Source organism: Staurois parvus, unplaced genomic scaffold (assembly GCF_062004578.1).
Source record: "Staurois parvus isolate SC_StPar_1 unplaced genomic scaffold, SC_StPar_1.0 ptg000053l, whole genome shotgun sequence".
Lineage (NCBI taxonomy): Eukaryota > Metazoa > Chordata > Amphibia > Anura > Ranidae > Staurois > Staurois parvus.
In genome coordinates, this window is record NW_028317849.1 from 5,468,201 (window position 1) to 5,487,890 (window position 19,690).

Consider the following 19,690-nt stretch of genomic DNA (forward strand, 5'->3'; position numbering starts at 1 on the left):
AAAAATTATACATAGGCACTTGCCCCTTAAAAAGTACCAATATATGACACCTATACTAAACATAAATCCAGTTACCAGGAATGTGGTTAGGTTAATATATGACCTGTGTCTGTAATACTAACATTTCCTGTGATTAAACAATTAATGTGCTGGAAGAGATGTGTTTTACATTAGCACTCTAACATTTGTGATGTAATACACATGAAATTAGATAGCATGCACTGGATGCTGTGTGACCTGGAACAAAAAGTTGCCTGCCCTTAGGGACCAGCAGGGCTCATGAATACATGGACATAGAGGAATTGATCAGCCATGACACTACAAACTGCAGCCACATAATATGAGCCTATCATTACAAGGTAAGGCAAACCACACAGGAAATATAAGTACATACCTATAAATAAATTGAAACGTGTACAAGGCCTTTACTAAACATATAGTGCTCAGCATAAATGAGTACAGGTGAAACTCAAAAAATTAGAATATCGTGCAAAAGTTCATTTATTTCAGTAACGCAACTTAAAAGGTGAAACTAATATATGAGATAGACTCATTACATGCAAAGCAAGATAGTTCAAGCCGTGATTTGTCATAATTGTGATGATTATGGCTTACAGCTCATGAAAACCCCAAATCCACAATCTCAGAAAATTAGAATATTGTGAAAAGGTGCAATATTCTAGGCTCAAAGTGTCCCACTCTAATCAGCTAATTAAGCCATAACACCTGCAAAGGGTTCCTGAGCCTTTAAATGGTCTCTCAGTCTGGTTCAGTAGGATTCACAATCATGGGAAAGACTGCTGACCTGACAGTTGTGCAGAAAACCATCATTGACACCCTCCATAAGGAGGGAAAGCCTCAAAAGGTAATTGCAAAAGAAGTTGGATGTTCCCAAAGTGCTGTATCAAAGCACATTAATAGAAAGTTATGTGGAAGGGAAAAGTGTGGAAGAAAAAGGTGCACAACCAGCAGGGATGACCGCAGCCTGGAGAGGATTGTCAGGAAAAGGCCATTCAAAAGTGTTGGGGGACTTTCACAAGGAGTGGACTGAGGATGGAGTCAGTGCATCAAGAGCCGCCACCACACAGACGGATCCTGGACATGGGCTTCAAATGTCGTATTCCTCTTGTCAACAACAAACGTCAGAAGCGTCTTAGCTGGGCTAAAGAAAAACAGACCTGGTCTGTTGCTCAGTGGTCCAAAGTCCTCTTTTCTGATGAGAGCAACTTTTGCATCTCATTTGGAAACCAAGGACCCAGAGTATAGAGGAAGAATGGAGAGGCACACACTGCAAGATGCTTGAAGTCCAGTGTGAAGTTTCCACAGTCTGTGTTGATTTGGGGAGCCATGTCATCTGCTGGTGTTGGTCCACTCTGTTTCATTAAGTCCAGGGTCAACGCAGCCATCTACCAGGAGATTTTGGAGCACTTCATGCTTCCTTCCACAGACTAGCTTTATGGGGATGCTGACTTCATTTTCCAGCAGGACTTGGCACCTGCCCATACTGCCAAAAGCACCAAACCCTGGTTCAATGACCGTGGGATTACTGTGCTTGAATGACCAGCAAACTCGCCTGACCTGAACCCCATAGAGAATCTATGGGGCACGGTCAAGAGAAAGATGAGAGATATGAGACTGAACAATGCAGAAGAGCTGAAGGCTGCTATTGAAGCATCCTGGTCTTCCATAACACCTCAGCAGTGCCACAGGCTGATAGCTGCCATGCCATGCCACGCCACAGTGAGGCAGTAAATGCTGCAAAAGGGGCCCAAACCAAGTACTGAGCACATGTGCATGCTTATACTTTTCAGAGGTCCGATATTGTTATATGTACAATCCTTGTTTTATTGATTGCATGTAATATTCTAATTTTCTGAGATAGTGGATTTGGGGTTTTCATGAGCTGTAAGCCATAGTCATCACAATTATGACAAATCACGGCTTGAACTATCTTGCTTTACATAAAATGAGTCAATCTCACATATTAGTTTCACCTTTTAAGTTGCATTACTGAAATAAATGAACTTTTGCATGATATTCTAATTTCTAGAGTTTCACCTGTATATCCCAAAAGATTTATCAGAAATCCTTTACTTTCCTATCAGAATCAACATTTTCTAAGAGACGCTATACTACAAAATACTTCTACAAATGCGAGCCATTGATTGCAGACAAGATTTGGTAATTTGCACACACAAAAAAGTATTTTTGCTAACAAATTCATTCAAGACCATGTTGCAAAAATGAATACACCCCCCTGAAAGTCTTAGGAGCAAAGCTAAATTCTAGTCAACAAAATCCTAATCTAATTAACAATAAATCAACTACAGGTTAGTCTATTTATTCATTAAACAGGTGTCCAGCGGACAGTTGATTATAAAAGGGTGTTAAAGAAAAACCCTTCTCATTTCATGCTGTCAGCAATGGCACCACATGAAAGAGAAGTGTCACAAGGCCTGAGAAAGAAAATTTCTATACACAAGAAAGGTGAAGGCTACAAGAAGATCAGCAAAGGTTTAATTATCAGTCAGAATACTGTAGCAAAGGTGATACAAAAAGTTACCAAAGATGGAACTGCAACCATCTCACATAGACGTCTAGGCCATCCACGGAAGTTAACACCTCAATAGGAGAGTCTTCAGATGAGAAGTGTTGAAGAATATCGCCATGCACGTTTACTGCAGTTTGCTAAAGAAGTAGAAAGCCAAACTGGGGTGATTGTTTTCCATGAGGAAAGAAAAAACAGAGGGCGCACAGGCCTAGTGCTAATGCCTTTGGGCTCTGAGGAAGAGGCAAGTCCTCGAAACGTGTCAGATTATTGGATGTCTACACTCCCTATTGTGGACTGTTACTCAGCGCGGTGTTGACCCAGCTGTTCTTTATGATGTGCCTTGACTTTATTGTCGTTTGTGAGTACAACACATACTTTATTTTTTATGGTAATGCACTAGGCCTGTGTGCCCTCTGTTTTTTCTTTCCTCATTCAGTATATTTAGATTCCCCCGGTCTATTTGAGGGCAGCAAGGTGTGCATGTTCCAGGACATTCTTAATGTGGTTGTAGCCTGCATCGAGTCCATCCCCAAGCACAGGAGCATTTGTGTTTGCTGGTTGATTGTTTTCCATGACACAATACGGCGTACATGGCAGAGGAATGGCATGCATGGGTGTCGTCCATGAAGGAAGTCTCTTCTAAAGCCATGCGCAAAAATGCCCACCTAGAATTTGCCTGGGCCAATGCTGAAAAAAAGAAGACTACTGGGACTCTGTACTCTGAAATGATGAGACCAAGATAAAGGTTTTTGGAACTGATGGCTTCAAAAAACTATGGCATTGCAAAGTTGAGGAGAACAAAGAAAAATGCATGGTGCCTACAGTGAATCATCGTAGTGGCAGTGTCCTTCTGTGGGGCTGCATGAGTGCTGCTGGTGCTGGGGAGCTGCATTTCATTGATGGTATCATGAATTCCCAGATATACTGCTCTATATTGAAAAAGAAGATGCTACCATCACTCCGTGCCCTTGGTCGTCGTGCACTTTTCCAACATGACAATGATCCAAAACACACATCTAAGGCCACTATTGCATTTCTGAAGAAGAACAGGGTGAAAGTGGCCAACTATGTCTCCTGATCTGAACCCAATTGAACACATATGGGGAATTCTGAAGAGACAAGTTGAGCATCACTATCCATCCAGCATCCAGGCTCTAAAAGAGGTCATTCTTGAAGAATGAAAAAAGATAAATGTTGCAATATGTCGCCAACTCGTTCATTCCATGCCTAGAAGACTTGGTGCTGTCCTTACAAATGATGATGGTCATACAAAACACTAGATAGTATAGTTTTTGTTGTGGAGTGTATTCATTTTTGCATCAACTAATTTGAGTAAAACTGAACATTTTGTAATCTAAGTTATATTATTAACCTTACTTTCATGTAATGAGCTAACTGAATGTTCTATAAAACTCAGTTTTGTCAAAAGTTTGAAAATTGTTTTTGTCTTAATTGAGATATTGATTAAAATCTTACTTTTTAAAAAGGGATGTACTCATACTGAGCACTGTAATCAGTATTTTTGTAGAGGCTCAATGGCCAAATACAAATGTATAATTCATAGTGAAAGTGCATTTATTCTATAGCCTAAAGTCTAGTTCCTAGTATCCAAGTTCTTATATATTATACAAGTTCTTATTATATTATTATTATAATTAAATGCAATATTTTACAGTGAAAAAAAATTACCAGTAGAAGAGATGGAATTCTGGAAAAAAAGGAAAAATAGTTAAATATTAAATCATGAAAGTACATGTACCTAAATACAAAGTGATGTGTGATATGTTATTTGCAATTCAAATACAAATATATCAGTTCAAGAACGATCAACATGTCTTCATGACCAAACTATATACCAATACCAAGTAAAAGCAGGCTCAGCTCTCAAAAAAACAAACAACAAAGAAAAAAACCCCACAGCAGTCCAGATGTCAAGATTCCCATCCCATTATACTTTTTATCACTATGTGCATTTAATTCTATCAAATATTCAGTTTACCATACTCAAAGCTGAACTCCAGCATTACTACACCATGTCAGATAGAACCGCCTCATTTCCTGGCTGGAAGACTTCCAGCATTATCTGGCTCTTTGCTTCCCTGTTTCATGTGTTGACATTACCTTGGCAGTCTACAGGCAAATAAAGCTTGCCTAGGAACTCCCACTCCTCCATACTGGTAACCACCTATCAATGCATTTTAAATTACAGTCTGTTTATTCAGAATTTTTTCAAGCAATAATATAGAGTAAAATAGAAAGCAAATCCCTTCACAGAAGATATACAATGACAATACAATAATGTCAGGGAACAAAGTATTGCCATGAAAAGAGTAGATAGCAGTTCCATTCAACATACATCAACCAGAGACTGAAAATATGTACAATACACTAAAAAAGACATGACTAAACCAATTCCGGGTCACCCGATTGGTGTGATAGCTTCTGATTGGCTTCACAGTGATCAGTCACTGTGAAGCCTGCCCCCGTGTTTTCTCTCTCTGAATGGAGGAGAGAGATACATGGTATCTCTCTCTTCCCATGCAGAGAGAAACAAATATATTAAAAAATAAAAGAAAAAATAAAGAAAAAATCAAGGTTCGAGCTAGGTCAATGCCAGGGTTAGTGTTTTGGTCAAGGTCAGATTAAAAGGTCAGGATTTTTTTTTTCCTAATTAGTATCAATGTCATTGTTTTAGGTAGGACCAAAAAAAGCAAAATACACACTACTGTTTCTGTGCTGTACTACGGGTACAAACAACAAATAAAATACACATATGTGGTATCACTGCAATCGTCAGAAGCTGGAGAATGTTTTTATGGTCTTTGGTGGTAGGTTATGGTAGTAACAAGAAACGCACAGCTAAATTAAAAAAAAAAAATTTTTTTTTTTTTTTTACTATTTTGGGCCAGTTTTCCTTTGATGATAAAAAGACAGGAGATATCCATTACCATTTATCACCAAATAAAAGGCAGATTTCTTCTGCAAAAAAAAAAATCTCCTAATATGTAAGTGGTTTGTCCTTGTGCTCCATATGTTGAGTTATAAGGGTTGGAAGACTGAGATTGTCGAAAAATTTGGAGATTCGGAAGGAAATATTAGCTGGGGATTGACAATAGATATTCTTATAGTAGGCATGGAATTCCTCCAAGACTTGTTGAGAGTTTTGGTATAAGGCTCTTTTCTGTTTTGTTTTTTTTGTTATTTTGTTATTTAATGATATCTATTTTGCGCTGTTTATTTTTCACATTTCACTTGTTTGTGTATTCACAATTTTTGTACAGCAGCAATTTAGAAGAGTGATTTATTTATTCATTTATTTGATCTTGATTGGCGCAGGGATATATATTTTTTAAATAAGGCTCTTTTCGTTTAAGACCCCCCCCGCAAATAATTTTCTGCTCTAGTGATAAGACAAACGTTCAGTTCAGTCTGGGCCTGTTCTAGCTAAAAGGGAGTGATCCTGAGTATGTTTATGTGCCTTAGCCAGAGACTGATATTCATTTATTTTATGACAGCTTTGTGTGCCACCCAATTCACCACAGCAGAAGTGTCATTTGAGTTTTTCAGGGCAAAGTAATCTCTACATTCAAGAACAATATCAAAACAATAAGAGTCATTTCCCAGCAAAGATTCATTTAATCCCCAATAGGATCTCGGATGGGATGATGTGAGATCTGAAAAGAGATCGCCACTAGGTCATGATCCGACCAGGAGGCAGTTCAAATCTTAGCGTTCTATAGTTTGAAGGTTAAGCTGAAAAGACAATAATGTGGTCAATTCTAGAATATTGTTTATGAGCTGTAGAATAGTGAGTATAGTCTCTAGTATTAGGATTGAGCGTTCTTCAAGCATCATAAAGGTCAAGTAGATCTTCTTGTAAACCATGAGATTTAATGAACTCTTGATCCAGGACTAAGTTAGAATCCACTGCGAAAATTAGAACACCTTCTAATTCCGGGAGCAACTTATGGAAATATTTATCCGGGCATTTTATCTGCATAAATACTCCCAAACAGGGCTGAAGGCTCCTGAGATGAGTACTAAGGATGTGATGAGGACTGAGGTATGATTGAAAAAAAAACCAAAACCCTGGTAATAAGGGGGAAATGGAAGTCCAGAGGAACCAAGGAATGCAAAAGAGTAAATGTCCGCTTTAAAAAGCTTTCAGTGACAAATGCAAAGGTACTTTTAAAACCAAGGTGAACAAGAAAAGTTTTTTGGCAATTATAACTAGGCAGAGTTAATTTAAAGTCTAACTCCAGCTTTCAGTCACTTTAAAATAATTTGTGTGGACCAAATCGATTCAAATGAAGAATGACCTAAACTAACAGATGCACTCACTGTTAGGCTTCATGTACACAAGCAGCTCCTAAACTCGAGTTTAAACTCGAGCTTTTGGCATTTTTTTGCCAAAGCTCCTAAACTCAACTCCATAAAAGCCTATGTGTACAAGTACACATAGGTTTTAAGAAGAGTTTAGGAGCTGCAGTATTCAGGTGCAGTTAAAACTCCTTCTGAACGCGGAATAATCGTGTTCAGGATAGGAACATTTTGACCGCCGACCATGGGAAACCACAAAACGTGGCAAAACCACTGCAAAATTGTGGTTTTGACGTAATTTGCATTTGCTCGTGGCCGGAGGACAGGATAGGCTCGTGTACATGGAGCCTTAATCGCTGCATAAAACTAAATGTAGCATTAGCTACATTCAGTATACACAGCTGTGTTCCAGCAGTGGAATGGATGATATCACAATCTCCACTTTAGCCATTCGGAGGAAGCCTTGTACTTATTCAGAAAATACAAAGTATCCTGTGAATCACTGAGCAGCGCTCAGTCTGACTTGATTTAGTTCGAGGAATAGGATAAGAAGTTCCCATCCACCTGCTTGAACTTAGAGCTGTATACTGTATGTAGCTGATGCTGCATAACAAAAGATTTAAAAATAACAGGTAGGCTTTAACCACTTGCCTACTGGGCATTTAAACCCCCTTCGTGGCCAGGTCAATTTTCATCTTTCAGCACTGTCGCACTTTGAATGACAATTGCGCAATCATGCAACATTGTACCCATATGACATTTTTATCATTTTTTTCACACAAATAGAGCTTTCTTTTGGTGGCATGTACTCCCCGCTGGGTGTTTTATTTTTTGTGCTATAAACAAAAAAATAGCGAAAATGTTTTGCTCCCATTATAAAATTTTGCAACCAGGTAATTTTTCTCCTTCACTGATGTGAGTTGATGAGGCAATACTGATGGGCATGGATAGGGAGCACTGATAGGCGGCACCGATGATGCTGCACTGATGGGCAGCACTGATGATGCTGCACTGATGGGTGGCACTGACTGATGGCACTGCTGGGCAACACTGATGGGTGGCACTGATGGGCACAGGTGGGTGGCACTACTAGGCACTGCTGGGCACAGGTGGGTGGCACTGCTGGGCACAGGTGGGTGGCACTGCTGGGCACAGGTGGGTGGCACTGCTGGGCCCTGATGATCGGTGCCGATCTGTCCTCTGACAATTGTGACAGTGTGAGGAAAGTGCAGCCGATAACCGGCAACTGCATTTACCGGTGATCTGCTGCGTCATTGGACACGGCTGATCATGTGGTAAAAGGCCGCTGTGATTGGCCTTTTACCACATCACGTAGGACACAGCGATCATGGAGATCGCCGGGTGTGCACCCCCGGAGGTGCACGGGATGGCACGTTCTGGGGGGAAATCATATGACGCCCTCTCAGAACTGGCCGGCCGCGGTGAAGCTGTCATTCGGCTATCTGCGGTCAGCAAGTGGTTAATCTAATAACTGAAAATGAGCAACACATTTCATGTGAAGGTTTTCTTGCAAGAACCCCAAACAATTCAAATCTTCTTCTATGGTGATATAGACAGACATGACAAGGCCTAGTCTCTTATTCAAGGTTGTCTTGTGGAGACAGTTTTGTTGTGTTATGGGAATCTTAAATTGTTTCTGTGTATTTATTTTTTGATACCGTTATAACCTTGATCACTTGTATGATATTATTATACACAACGCTATAATTTGACACTTTGCTTAAAGAAAAACATCTCTCTGAATCAACACTGACTATTTTAAGTCCTTATGCAGCTAGCATTAGTAAATAGATAGGAAAGTATATCATATTTACTTGTTTTAAACTTTTTATTACGGGTTTCCAGGCCTAGGCAAATTATGTCCTACATCCCAGAAGACTTTAGGAGGGGGAGAAAGTATTTTCCCAGTTAAGCACACCCTCCTGTCTGCATGCCTGAGCTAAGGGCAGAGGGATTCCAGGAAGTAAATGGTATGTTAATCATCTGCCCTTACACAAGATGGTCACAGCCAAAAATGCAAGGGGGTGTTTTTCAAAGTGATTTCTCAACAAAACAAAGCAGAAAGTCATGGATGGATGGGTGAGTGTGCTCTGAACATTAAAAATGAATTTAATAGCATCATTGGTAGATGTTGCCCTGACGCAGTGTATTTCTGCGTTAACCTACAAAAAAATTACTGCTCTAACAATAAGGGACTACGCCATTGTAATATAACTTGACTTTTATGATAAAGTGTTAAAATACACTGTGTTAAACTCCACTTATTTTCTCTCTCTAAAATGGGAAGCCATGTCACAGTTACTTACACATTCCTTGCCCCAGTAAAAAACAAATCCTTCTCCACACAATGCTAAAGCGGTGCGGGTACTCAGCTGCGATCGTCCGGCAATCAGAAATGGAAGTTGTTCTCTCCCTCCCTCCCCATAGTCTTCTGGGACACGTGACAAATTAGGAAGGCCAGTAAACCTGGCTGGTGTGAACACACAGCTGGATCATTGGACAGGTGAGTGTCTGTTTTTTTAAAAGTCAGCAGCTACAGTTTTTGTAGCTGCTGACTTTTATTTTTTTGACTGGACCTCCGCTTTAAGACTGAGGGTAAGACAAGTCTGTGCAAAATAGCAGTACTACATTTTGATCACTGTAATTGATCCTCAGCAAATCACCAACTCTAGAAAAGTAAAACATCAACACAAACAAGTCTGCTGGTTCATGTACTGTTAACATGTATAAGTACTTTAAACCCTCCCGTAGTGCCAAATAAGTTCCACAAGTAAATTTACATTTTGATTGATCTGTAAACAGTATTTTCTTCCAAACTCTAACACAAATCTTTTAAACTATCTAGTCCGTACTAAAACTTAACATACTTTGCTGTCAAAGACTGTCTTGAAGCTGGTACTTTTCCATGAAGTTTGCAGTGTGCTAACTGTCTTGATAGTACTTTGACTAACAGGGATAAGGTGTTCCTTGTTTAGTTGATGTTTAACCTTGGATGGAGATACTGTTTTTGTCTTATAATGAGTTAGCCTTTTACACTAGTACTAAGATGCTGCAGTCACCTTAGGCCTGTCTGGCCTTGTATTAAAGTAAAATCTGGTTAATGAAAGTTTCTTCATTGTGCATTATATTTATTAATTTATATATTTATATAGTGCTGGTATAATTTGCAGCTTAATCGGGTAATACGTGACTAAAGTTTAGTTTAGATTAATTTATTTCTATGGACTTAAAGGGGGCCATACAGTGACTTTACCAGAGGCCAAGCAAGGTGCATTTTGAAATGTTGTATTCTTTTTAAATAAAAGAATAACATAAAAAATGTAAATGATTAAATAAATCAATTGCTTTTTTGAACTCATATTTATTTTACTATAAAGTCAAAAGGATAACCACTCTCAATGGTCCTTTGATGCCTAGCCTTTGAAAATAATAGTAGTCCTTATCCTAAGGTTGGCAAGAATGCCAAAGGCGGTCATTATTCTCTATAGTCAGGTGTGCTGCAGCATAGCTGGAAGCATATGAACAGAGGAACAATGCATGGATCTGGGTTTGGAATAGTAGTGTAAACATCACTTTTGTACATCAGTGGTGTGTATTTAAGTGGACATTTTAGAAAGGGCAATCTGACTAATGGCAATACAATCAAGGATTCTTTTAGTTTTCATGCCACTTTTAAAGAGATCTCATTATCTTATAATTATATTATACAATAGGCATTCATAACATGTACAGTGTATAGCTGGTGGCATGGCATTATATATTTCACATTTCACATATAAATTTCATTTCACCACAGTTCATAGGTGTCTACAGACTCTAGGTGGTGGCTACCCATGTATGGACAAGCTTTTTCAAGACCAATTCTAGTATAATATAAAAAACATGTCCTAAGGAGATGAAGTACTCAGGTACCAGTGTGTCACAAGGGGGAAAAAAACAGGGGGTGCTATAAATTCTGTATGCAGAAAGCCTACTCAGTATGCCAATGGTGTGGGTTTGGCATATGTACCTACAAGCAGGTGGAATTATAAAATTTGTTTGTTTTGAAATGATCAGGCAAGGGATCAAACATCACCCACAGAAATTAGATTAAATCTTGATTATTCAGCTGTATGGTGCAGCACACACAGCTAATTATATGGGCTTAGGCATAAACAGCAAGTATTGCTGCTGCGTGTGAATGAGATGTTTCCTGTGATCATGCCCAGTCATTAGCTACTTTGTGCTCACCTTTTCCAGCAGCTCACTCCTCATCTCCCCTGTGTAACGTGCTTGTGTTTGAAGATGGACAGTCTTGGTCACTGGTGTACGTTCCTTGCTGATTGTAGGTGTGCGCCCAGGAGCAAGAAACTGATTAGCCAAGGCTTTTTCAGTGGGAGATGACTGCAGGAAATGAACACAGTTTTATTAGTCATATGGTCCAAACAAGTAGTCCATTTCAACATTATTAATGCCTAAATCTTGTTATTTTACCTCTTTGACAAAGCATTATGCATGTTTTATTGGCTAGCAAGGGTAACTAGATAGGTCTCCACTCAATGAGATGCTTGTGAGATCTGCTTTAATATTTTAAAATCAATAACAGCTTTATACATCTGGTCAGTATTTTGGAGGACATATACTCCTCCATTTTAAAGTATAGCTAAATTCAAAAACAAATATTGAATATATAGTACCTTACGAATCCTTAGATGTGGTAACTGCATAAGTTCCCCCCCCCCCATGAACCTGTTGATTCATCCAGTAACACACTTCCTATTATAGGTTGGCTATCCTAATCTACTAAACATAATTTAATATATCAGTTGGCAGGAGTGAATCCTTAAAAGCTGTTAGCTGTGTGCCTGGAAATAAGGTACACGGTAATGCCAGACAAAAGTGGAGAACCTTGACCAGGTTGCCGCTCAGCAGATTTGCTCCAGGGTAGCGCCCATTTTTTCTGCCCACAAAGCCGCTAAAGCCCTAGTGGAGTGTGACTTTAGAACCTTCGGTGGAGGAAGTCGCATGATTCCATAGCATTCAATGATCGCTTGCTTAATCCACCTAGCTAAGGTTTTTTGGACGCCTACTTACCTTTCTGCTTCCCCTCATATAGCAGAACCAAGGCTGCTGAAGACCTAAATTGGCTTGTAACCTCAAGGTATGTCAACAAACATCTCCTGACATCCAGGAAGCTCAGGTCCTGCTCCTTACTGTTGGAGGGTGTGTTACAGAAGGAGGGTAACACAATGTCTTGGGATTTGTGAAAGGCCGAGGCGACCTTTGGTATGAAGCCTGGATCTGTCTGCAAAATGATTCTATTACCTAAAATCCTTAGGAAAGGCTCCCTGATAGACAGAGCCTGAATTCCCCCTATCCTGCGGGCCGTGGTGATGGCCATTACGAAGACTGTCTTCAGAGTTAAGCTGCATAGTAAGGCCTCCTGCAGTGGCTCAAACGGAGGTTTGATGATACCTCTCAGCACTACCAGTAAGTCCCAATTGGGACATTTCCAGGACTCAGATGGTTTGTTCTTACCCATGGCCTTGCAAAATCTTGAAATTAGAGGGTGTTCTTGCAGAGAGCTCTCAAGGTAAATGGATAGAGGCACTATTTGAACTTTTAGAGTGCTTAGTGTAAGTCTCTTTTCCAACCCCTGTTGCAAGAATTCCAGAATCGCTGGAGTGTCAATCAAACTATTGTTTTCACAGCACTATGAGTTGAACTTTTTCCACACCTTTTTGCAAATGACTCTGGTATTCGGCTTCCTAACGCTCCCTAAGGTCTCCACAATCTTTTCTGAGAGCCCTTTTGTTTTTAACAACTTTTTTTCAGAAGCCAGGCTGTCCACTTGAAATTTCCTGGCTTGAGGTGATTACAAGACCCTTGCCACATCATATCTTCCCTGAGTTGTTCTGTAGAAAGGGAGAGGAGTTGCAAAAACCACACCCTTTTGGGCTAGAGCGGAGTGATCAGAATTAATGTTGTCCTTTCTAGTAGGAATTTGTTCAGAACTCTGGGGATCAGGTGAACTGGGGAAGACGAAGCACTTTCTGAAATTCCGAGGATTCTGGAGAGCATCTATCACCAGGGCTGTATCTCGAGGATTTAAGGAATAAAGAAGATCCACTCTTGTATTTCTGGCTGATAATAAAAGATTTATTTCTGCCATCCCCCAACACTCTGTAATTTCCACAAACACTTCCGGATGCAGTTTACATTCCCCTTGTGACACATCTTGGCAAATGAGGAAATCCACCACCTGGTTGTGATCTCCTTTTAGGTGAACCACCGGCATGGATATAAGATTCTTCTCTGCCCACCAGCAGATCTGAAATCTTGATTATGGAAGGACTTCTGGTGCCCCCCTGTTTGTTTAGATATGTGACTGTGGCCGAATTGTCGGATTGGACCATGAGGTGGTGACCCCTCATCTGATCCTGAAAATAGAAAATGGCTCTTGCTACTGCCATAAGTTCCCTCCTATTTGAAGATGCCTGGACTTCCTCTAGGGTCCATTTCCCTTGGGCTGGCTGCCTCCCTAGGTGGGCTCCCCAGCCCCACCAGCTCGCATCTGTCACCAGCTTCTGCGAAATCGGAAATGACCAGAAGAATCCCTGACATAGGAGTGTGCGGTCTCTCCATCACCATAGTGCTCTCTTCACTGCTGCTGGCAGACATACCTTTCTGTCCAGGTCCTCCTGCCCTTATATTTGCAGTAGAAAGGACTGTAAGGGACTTAGGTGAAACCTGGCCCACTGAACAGCTGGGAATGCTGATAACATTAAACCTAATACTGACATCAGTTCTCGCACGGATACTGGCTGATTGTTCAGTAGAGCCCCCACTCTTCAGATTAAATTTTGAGCTTTCTCTTCTGGAAGTACTGTCTTCTGGTCTACTGACCTGCCTGAGATAGTAACCTAGAAACAGGAGGTTTTGAGTGGGACAAAGATTTTACTTGTCCAGGTTGAGAATCTATCCCAGGTACTTCAACCCCTGATGTGCTTGAATCAGATATTCTGTCAGCTGTGCCACAGCCACAAACAGGAGGTCGTCCAGATACAGGGCTACTATCATGGACTTTAACCTCAATAGTGCTAGAGCCTCTGCCAGTGCCTTCATAAATATTCTCAGTGAAGAGGAAAGGCCAAAGGGAAGACACTCCTTTCCATCTATCTCTACCGCCAGCTTCAAGAATTTCTGTGAGTCTTCTCGAATGGGGACATGGAGGTAGGTGTCCCTCAAGTCCATGGTTGCCATGAACGCTTTTTGGTAAAGAATGTTTTTTTCGAAAAAAAATGTATTCCATCCAGAATCTCTTGTAACGAATCGCCTTGTTCAAGGATTTGAGATTTAGAATCAGATGAAATTTTCCCGACGGCTTCTTGACCACGAACACATGAGAATAAAACCCCTTTTCTCTTTCTTCCTTCGGAACTGGGATGAGCACTCCTTGGTCTACAATTTCCCCCAGGAGGAGAGGGAGTTCTTGAGCCTTTTCAGGATCTCTTGAAAGTTTCGTCAGAACAAATCTTTCTGGAGGGATAGTGTTGAACTTCAGAGCATAACCCTTGGCGATGATGTTGAGGACATATTCATTGACTGTAATCTTCTGCCACTGGGGAAGGAAGGTAGCCAGCCTTCCTCCCTCTGGCGTCCTGAAGTCACTGTTGTTTTGTGGTTGCACCAAAAGAGCCAAACAAGACGTTGCTCTTGGGTCTTGTGACCAGCCCAGTGCTTTTCAGCTGTTTCCTTCTTTCTTCTGGAGGACGGTCCTTTTGGCCCTAAAAAAACCTCCTCTGGAAAGGTTTTTGCTTTTCTGCAGGAAAAGCCTTTTTCTTGTCTGCTGTTCTCTCCAAGGCCACATCCAAACCTGGCCTGAACAGCAAGTCTCCTGAAAAGGGAAGATTACATAACCTTAACTTAGATACTGCATCCCTGGACCAGGTTTTTAGCCAGATAGCCCTTCTGGCTGCCACTGTCACAGCCCCTGCTCTTGCGAAGAGCTTAACCGACTCAGCTAATGCATCCACGATGTAACCGACTGCTTTGAAGACAACCGGCATGGAATTCAGAATCTCATCACTCGCAGTGCCATTCTTAATGTGATCCTGTAACTGAGTCAACCAGAAATCCAAATTTCTTGCGACAGAGGTTGTAGCTAAGGCGGGTTTTAGGCTAGCCACGCTAGTCTCCCAGGCTCTTTTAAGGACTATATTACCTCTTTTATCCATACAATCCTTCAAATGCCCCATGTCTTCAAAGGCGAAAAAGGAAATATTGCACTGCACTGTTTAAGGGACATCTGCATTAGAGTCATCACATCGCATGCCAGTGGCTGCATTCTAATGCAGCTGCTGGTGTACAAGGGCCCTGAATGTTCAGTGTGATGACTACATGCAATCCCCGGTAATCCCCAGGAACAACAGGAAGAATCTTGGAATGTGGCCTGCTTTTGTTTGCACCAGCTTTAGGTGTTTTACCTACTTTATAAACCAACATCAGGGGTCAGCAAACCCCGGCATGCATGCCAGACACGGCACGCAACCACATTTATGCTGGCAAGAGATGCCTGGGACACCCACCTCCCACGCACCCGTGAAGCCTTCTGGCAGTTGCGGCTGCCTCTACACAGGAGGGAGCATGGCTGGAATCATCTCACTGCCCGCCTGCCTCCGCTCCCACCCACCTCAGCTGGCTTGCCCACAGCTGACATTGAAGAAGTGGATGGCCAGATCTAAGGGGGAGGTGCATCATGCCATGCCACTCTCCCATGGATGCCATGCCTGGGTCGGACTCAGTAAGCTCTTCCTCCCATCCTCAGACTTGACACAAGAGGTGCAGCTAAGTGGCTCTTCCCCACACTGCACACAGCTAATCTGATTCTTTTTCAGGCACAACCTCAATCGGCACAGCGTGTAGCTGACAGTTGCAGTTCTGACCTATGCAATCCTCAGATCAGAAATGCAGCACAGCTGCAACAGTCAGCTACATACTGTGCAAATCCAGGTTCAGGTGTCTGGAAAGAGTTCAGGTCCAGGTGCCTGGAAAAGAATCAGATCTTAGCTGTGTGCAGTGTTGGGAGGAGCAGCTCTGCTGAGTGCTTTGTCAGCAGTGACCCCGTCCCTTGCCCCGCTGTTGCTCATCCTATGCCCCTCTGACGCCCATCCTACCCCCTGCTGGCACCTGGTCCTCTGCCCGGCTAACCCCTATACACTGCCCAGCTGACCCCATCCTCTGTCTTGCTAATTTCTGTCCTATGCGCTGTTGACCCCATTCTCCTCCCTGCTGACCTCTGTCTTCCACCCTGCTGATCCCTGTACAGTGTCCTGATAACCCCGTCCTCTGCCCTGCTGACCTCCCGTGCTGTGCCCCCCTGACATTTTTTACTGCACCCCCACATCAGACAGGCTAGATCCAGTCCTGGTGTTGAGTCAGACACTTCATCTGACTGCTCTAATTTTGGACTGCTAATTAAAAAGCTATTGGGAACTACTAATTTAGAGGTGCAGAATTTTGGACTGATTTGAGATGTGAAGGTGCTGGATTTGGGGTGATCTGAGACATGATAATGCAGGAATTGGGACCGATATGAGGGGTAATGGTGCAAAATTCGGGACTGATCTGAGGTGTGAAAGTTGAAGAGTTAGGGCTGATCTGAAGTATGGAGGTACAGAAATTGGGGTGATCTGAGCTGTGAAGGTGCAGGAATTTGGGCTGGTCTGAGATGTGGAGGTGAAGGAAATGGGATGATTTGAGATGTAGAGGTGCAGGAATTGGGGTGATTTGAGATGTGAAGGTGCAGGAATTGGGGTGATTTGAGATGTGGAGGTGTAGGAATTAGGGCGATTTGAGCTTTGTTGGTGCAGGAATGGGGCGAGGTGGGGTGTGGTGGTGCAGGAATTGGGGTGATGTGGGGTGTGATGGTGCAGGAATTGGGGTGATGTGGGGTATGTTGGTGCAGGAATTGGGGTGATCTGAGGTGTGATGCTGCAAGAATTAGGGCTGATTTGAGGTGTTAAGTTCAGGAATTGGGGCTGATCTGAGGTGTGAAGCTGCAGGAATTGGGACGTTCTGAAGTTTATAGCACAGGAATTGAGCTGGTTTGAGGTGTGAAGGTGAAGGAATTTGGACTGATCTCGGGTGGGAAGGTGAAGGCTTTGGGGTGTTCTGAGGTCTGATGGTGCAGGAATTGTTGCTAGTCTGAGTTTTGAAGGTGTAGGAATTAGGGTGATGTGAGGTGTGATGGTACAGGAATTAGGGTGATGTGAGGTATGATGGTGCAGGAACTGGTGTGATGTGAGGTGTGATGGTGCAAGAACTGGGTTGATCTGAACCTTCACACCTCAGATCAGCCCCAATTCCTGTGAAGGTTCAGGAATTGGGGCAGATTTGAGGTGTAACGGTTTAGGAATTGGGGCTCATCTGACGTCTATAGCACAGGAATTGGGCTGAATTGAGGTCTGAAGGTACAAGAATTGGGGCTTTTTTGAGGTCTGATAGTGAAGGAATTTGAACTGATCTAAGGTAGGAAGGTGCAGGAATTGGGCTTATATGAGGTCTAAAACTGCAGAAATTGAGTTTAATCTGAGGTGTGACGGTGCAGGAATTTGGGTGATCTGAGGTGTGAAGATGCAGTAAATGGGGTGATCTGAGGTCTGTAGTGCAGGAATTGGGCTGATTTGAGGTGAGAAGGTGCAAAGCTCAATATTAATTTCTTACTGTTATTGAAGTTGTTTAAAACATTTAGTTTATAAAAACCCTTTTCGTGATTGAGAGTGCTAACTATACAAGAAAAAATACCAACTTCACACAATTTCTTTGAAAATATTTTTCGTCACACTATACTAAAGGGTTACCTACCCCTGCAATACATTAATGCTATTCATATCTTATTTTTTTTTCAAATGTAATATTCTAAGTTCATTCAAATCATATTTACAAGTTGTGTAACTATAAATAAAAGTGGGCAAACAAATGCTGTCTGTCAGAGCAAGTGACAAACGCATTACAATTTTCCATGGTGATACATGTTAATGATTGTTGCAACTAAGTAAACATACTTTATACATGACTGGTTACATCTTGCCATTGATTTATTTAGAGCATAACTGATTTCATGACCTTAAATGCTCATTTCAAGAAACAGTGAGAGCAAATCTGTAAAAATCATAAGCCATACATTTTTGTAGTATGAAACTGTAATTAATGGATCACCTTATGGGATCTTATATTTACATAAGGTTTTTGCCATGAATGAAACCTGGTTTGCTTAAAATATAAGTACGTACAGTATATCACACTTTATATACTACAGGAAGTTATGCAGTAGTGGAAATAAGCCACTGCTTGGACAACTGATCAAACAAGTGTCGCCAGAACTGAACACCTACATCTTGTCCCCATCTGTTTTTATTCATACTCTGGTAGTTGCACAAGCCTCCTAGGTGGCTAAATAAAGCTTCGCTCACTTTGTAGCAATTATTTAATGGCTACTTGACAGCATGAACTGACCATTATGCATCAAGTGTTTTCAACATTTTTTTTCTTAAGCAATCAATCCCTTACCCCAAGATGTGAGAAGCAGTGGGATGCCATGCACATGTTCACCAATTGGATGAGAGTCTACATGGCCAAGAGAGTCATCTCTTGGTGGTCCGATGTTTAGTTAAAGAAAAACTCCAGGATAAGCAAAAAAAAAAATCACCTATTATTACACCCCCTGCACAAACACTAAATAAAAATTTGAAAATGCTCACTTTTTAGGAGAAAAGTTTAATTGAATTTTCATGACTTCATCTCTATAATTCAAAAGATAACTGAATCTGCTCTACCAAGTAAGGAGGTGTAAAAGCAGGATTTCATCATATCCTCTCCCCTCTCTCTGCAGTAAAAGGAAACTACAGTTCCCATCAATCACAAGGAATTGTAGTGAATGTTGGTGGGTACACTAGGCCTGTACATGTTGAATGTGTCCGAGAGTCTCGATTCGCCCGCCACTGCAAATGGGGCTGAATTACATCACTGCTTCCTGGAGAAAGAACTACAGAAGGGATGTAAACCCCTATTAAATCAGCGCAACACACCCTAAAATAATATGATAGTGCTCTAAATAGTTGCTGCTAAAAAAAACAATAAAGTGTAGCACAACTAATATATAAAAAAATCAATAAAAAACCCCCCCAATATTTAAAGTCCCATGAAAAAGTCTCTTATAACACCACTGTGCAATGTGTATACGATAAATCTTCTCTCTGGCCAACCGTGCCACCACCATTAGGTGAGAAACCTGGTTACCTCACTTTATGACCTCATCAGTAGGTCATTATGCGCTTAGCATATGGACAGAGTTGTGTACACCACTCTATGGTCTTCCTCCAGCTCCTCTAACGGCACCACCACAGTATACACTCCTCCAGCTGATGCTCTCATATAATATGTATTATAGAAAACAGAAAAGTGGATCCATCTATTATTTATAAAATTATTTATTATTGCCCAGATTAAAAACACTTACAAAATGTAAGAAACAAGCCAGAATGTAATGTATAATTTCATTACATGGCTCACCAACCTGCTCTCCCGGATGGTCATCAGTTCAAAACGTCTAGGGCTCAGGATTCGGGCTTCCTCTGCGGCATAATGCTAGGTGGAAGGAGCTGAGCCCTAGACGTTTTGACCGGATAACCATTAGGGAGAGCGGGGTGGTGAGCCATGTAACAAAATTATATATTATATGCTGGCTTGTTTCTTACATTTTGTAAGTGTTTTTAATCTGGGCACTAATAAGTAAATTGTTTTAAAAATAGATGCCTC

General features: G+C 41.4%; 1 protein-coding gene across 1 annotated transcript in view; it reads right to left on the bottom strand.

Annotated features, from left to right (window-relative positions):
* The window catches only part of USE1 (unconventional SNARE in the ER 1), a 115,800-nt gene that overhangs the window by 14,358 nt on the left and 81,752 nt on the right, over positions 1–19,690 (bottom strand). Inside the window, exons 4-5 of the mRNA XM_089667540.1 lie at positions 11,123–11,275; positions 4,241–4,259 (exon numbers count right to left, since the gene is read on the bottom strand). Coding sequence (XP_089523666.1) covers positions 4,241–4,259; positions 11,123–11,275 — 172 coding nt within the window. The remainder of the gene's footprint in view (positions 1–4,240; positions 4,260–11,122; positions 11,276–19,690) is intronic.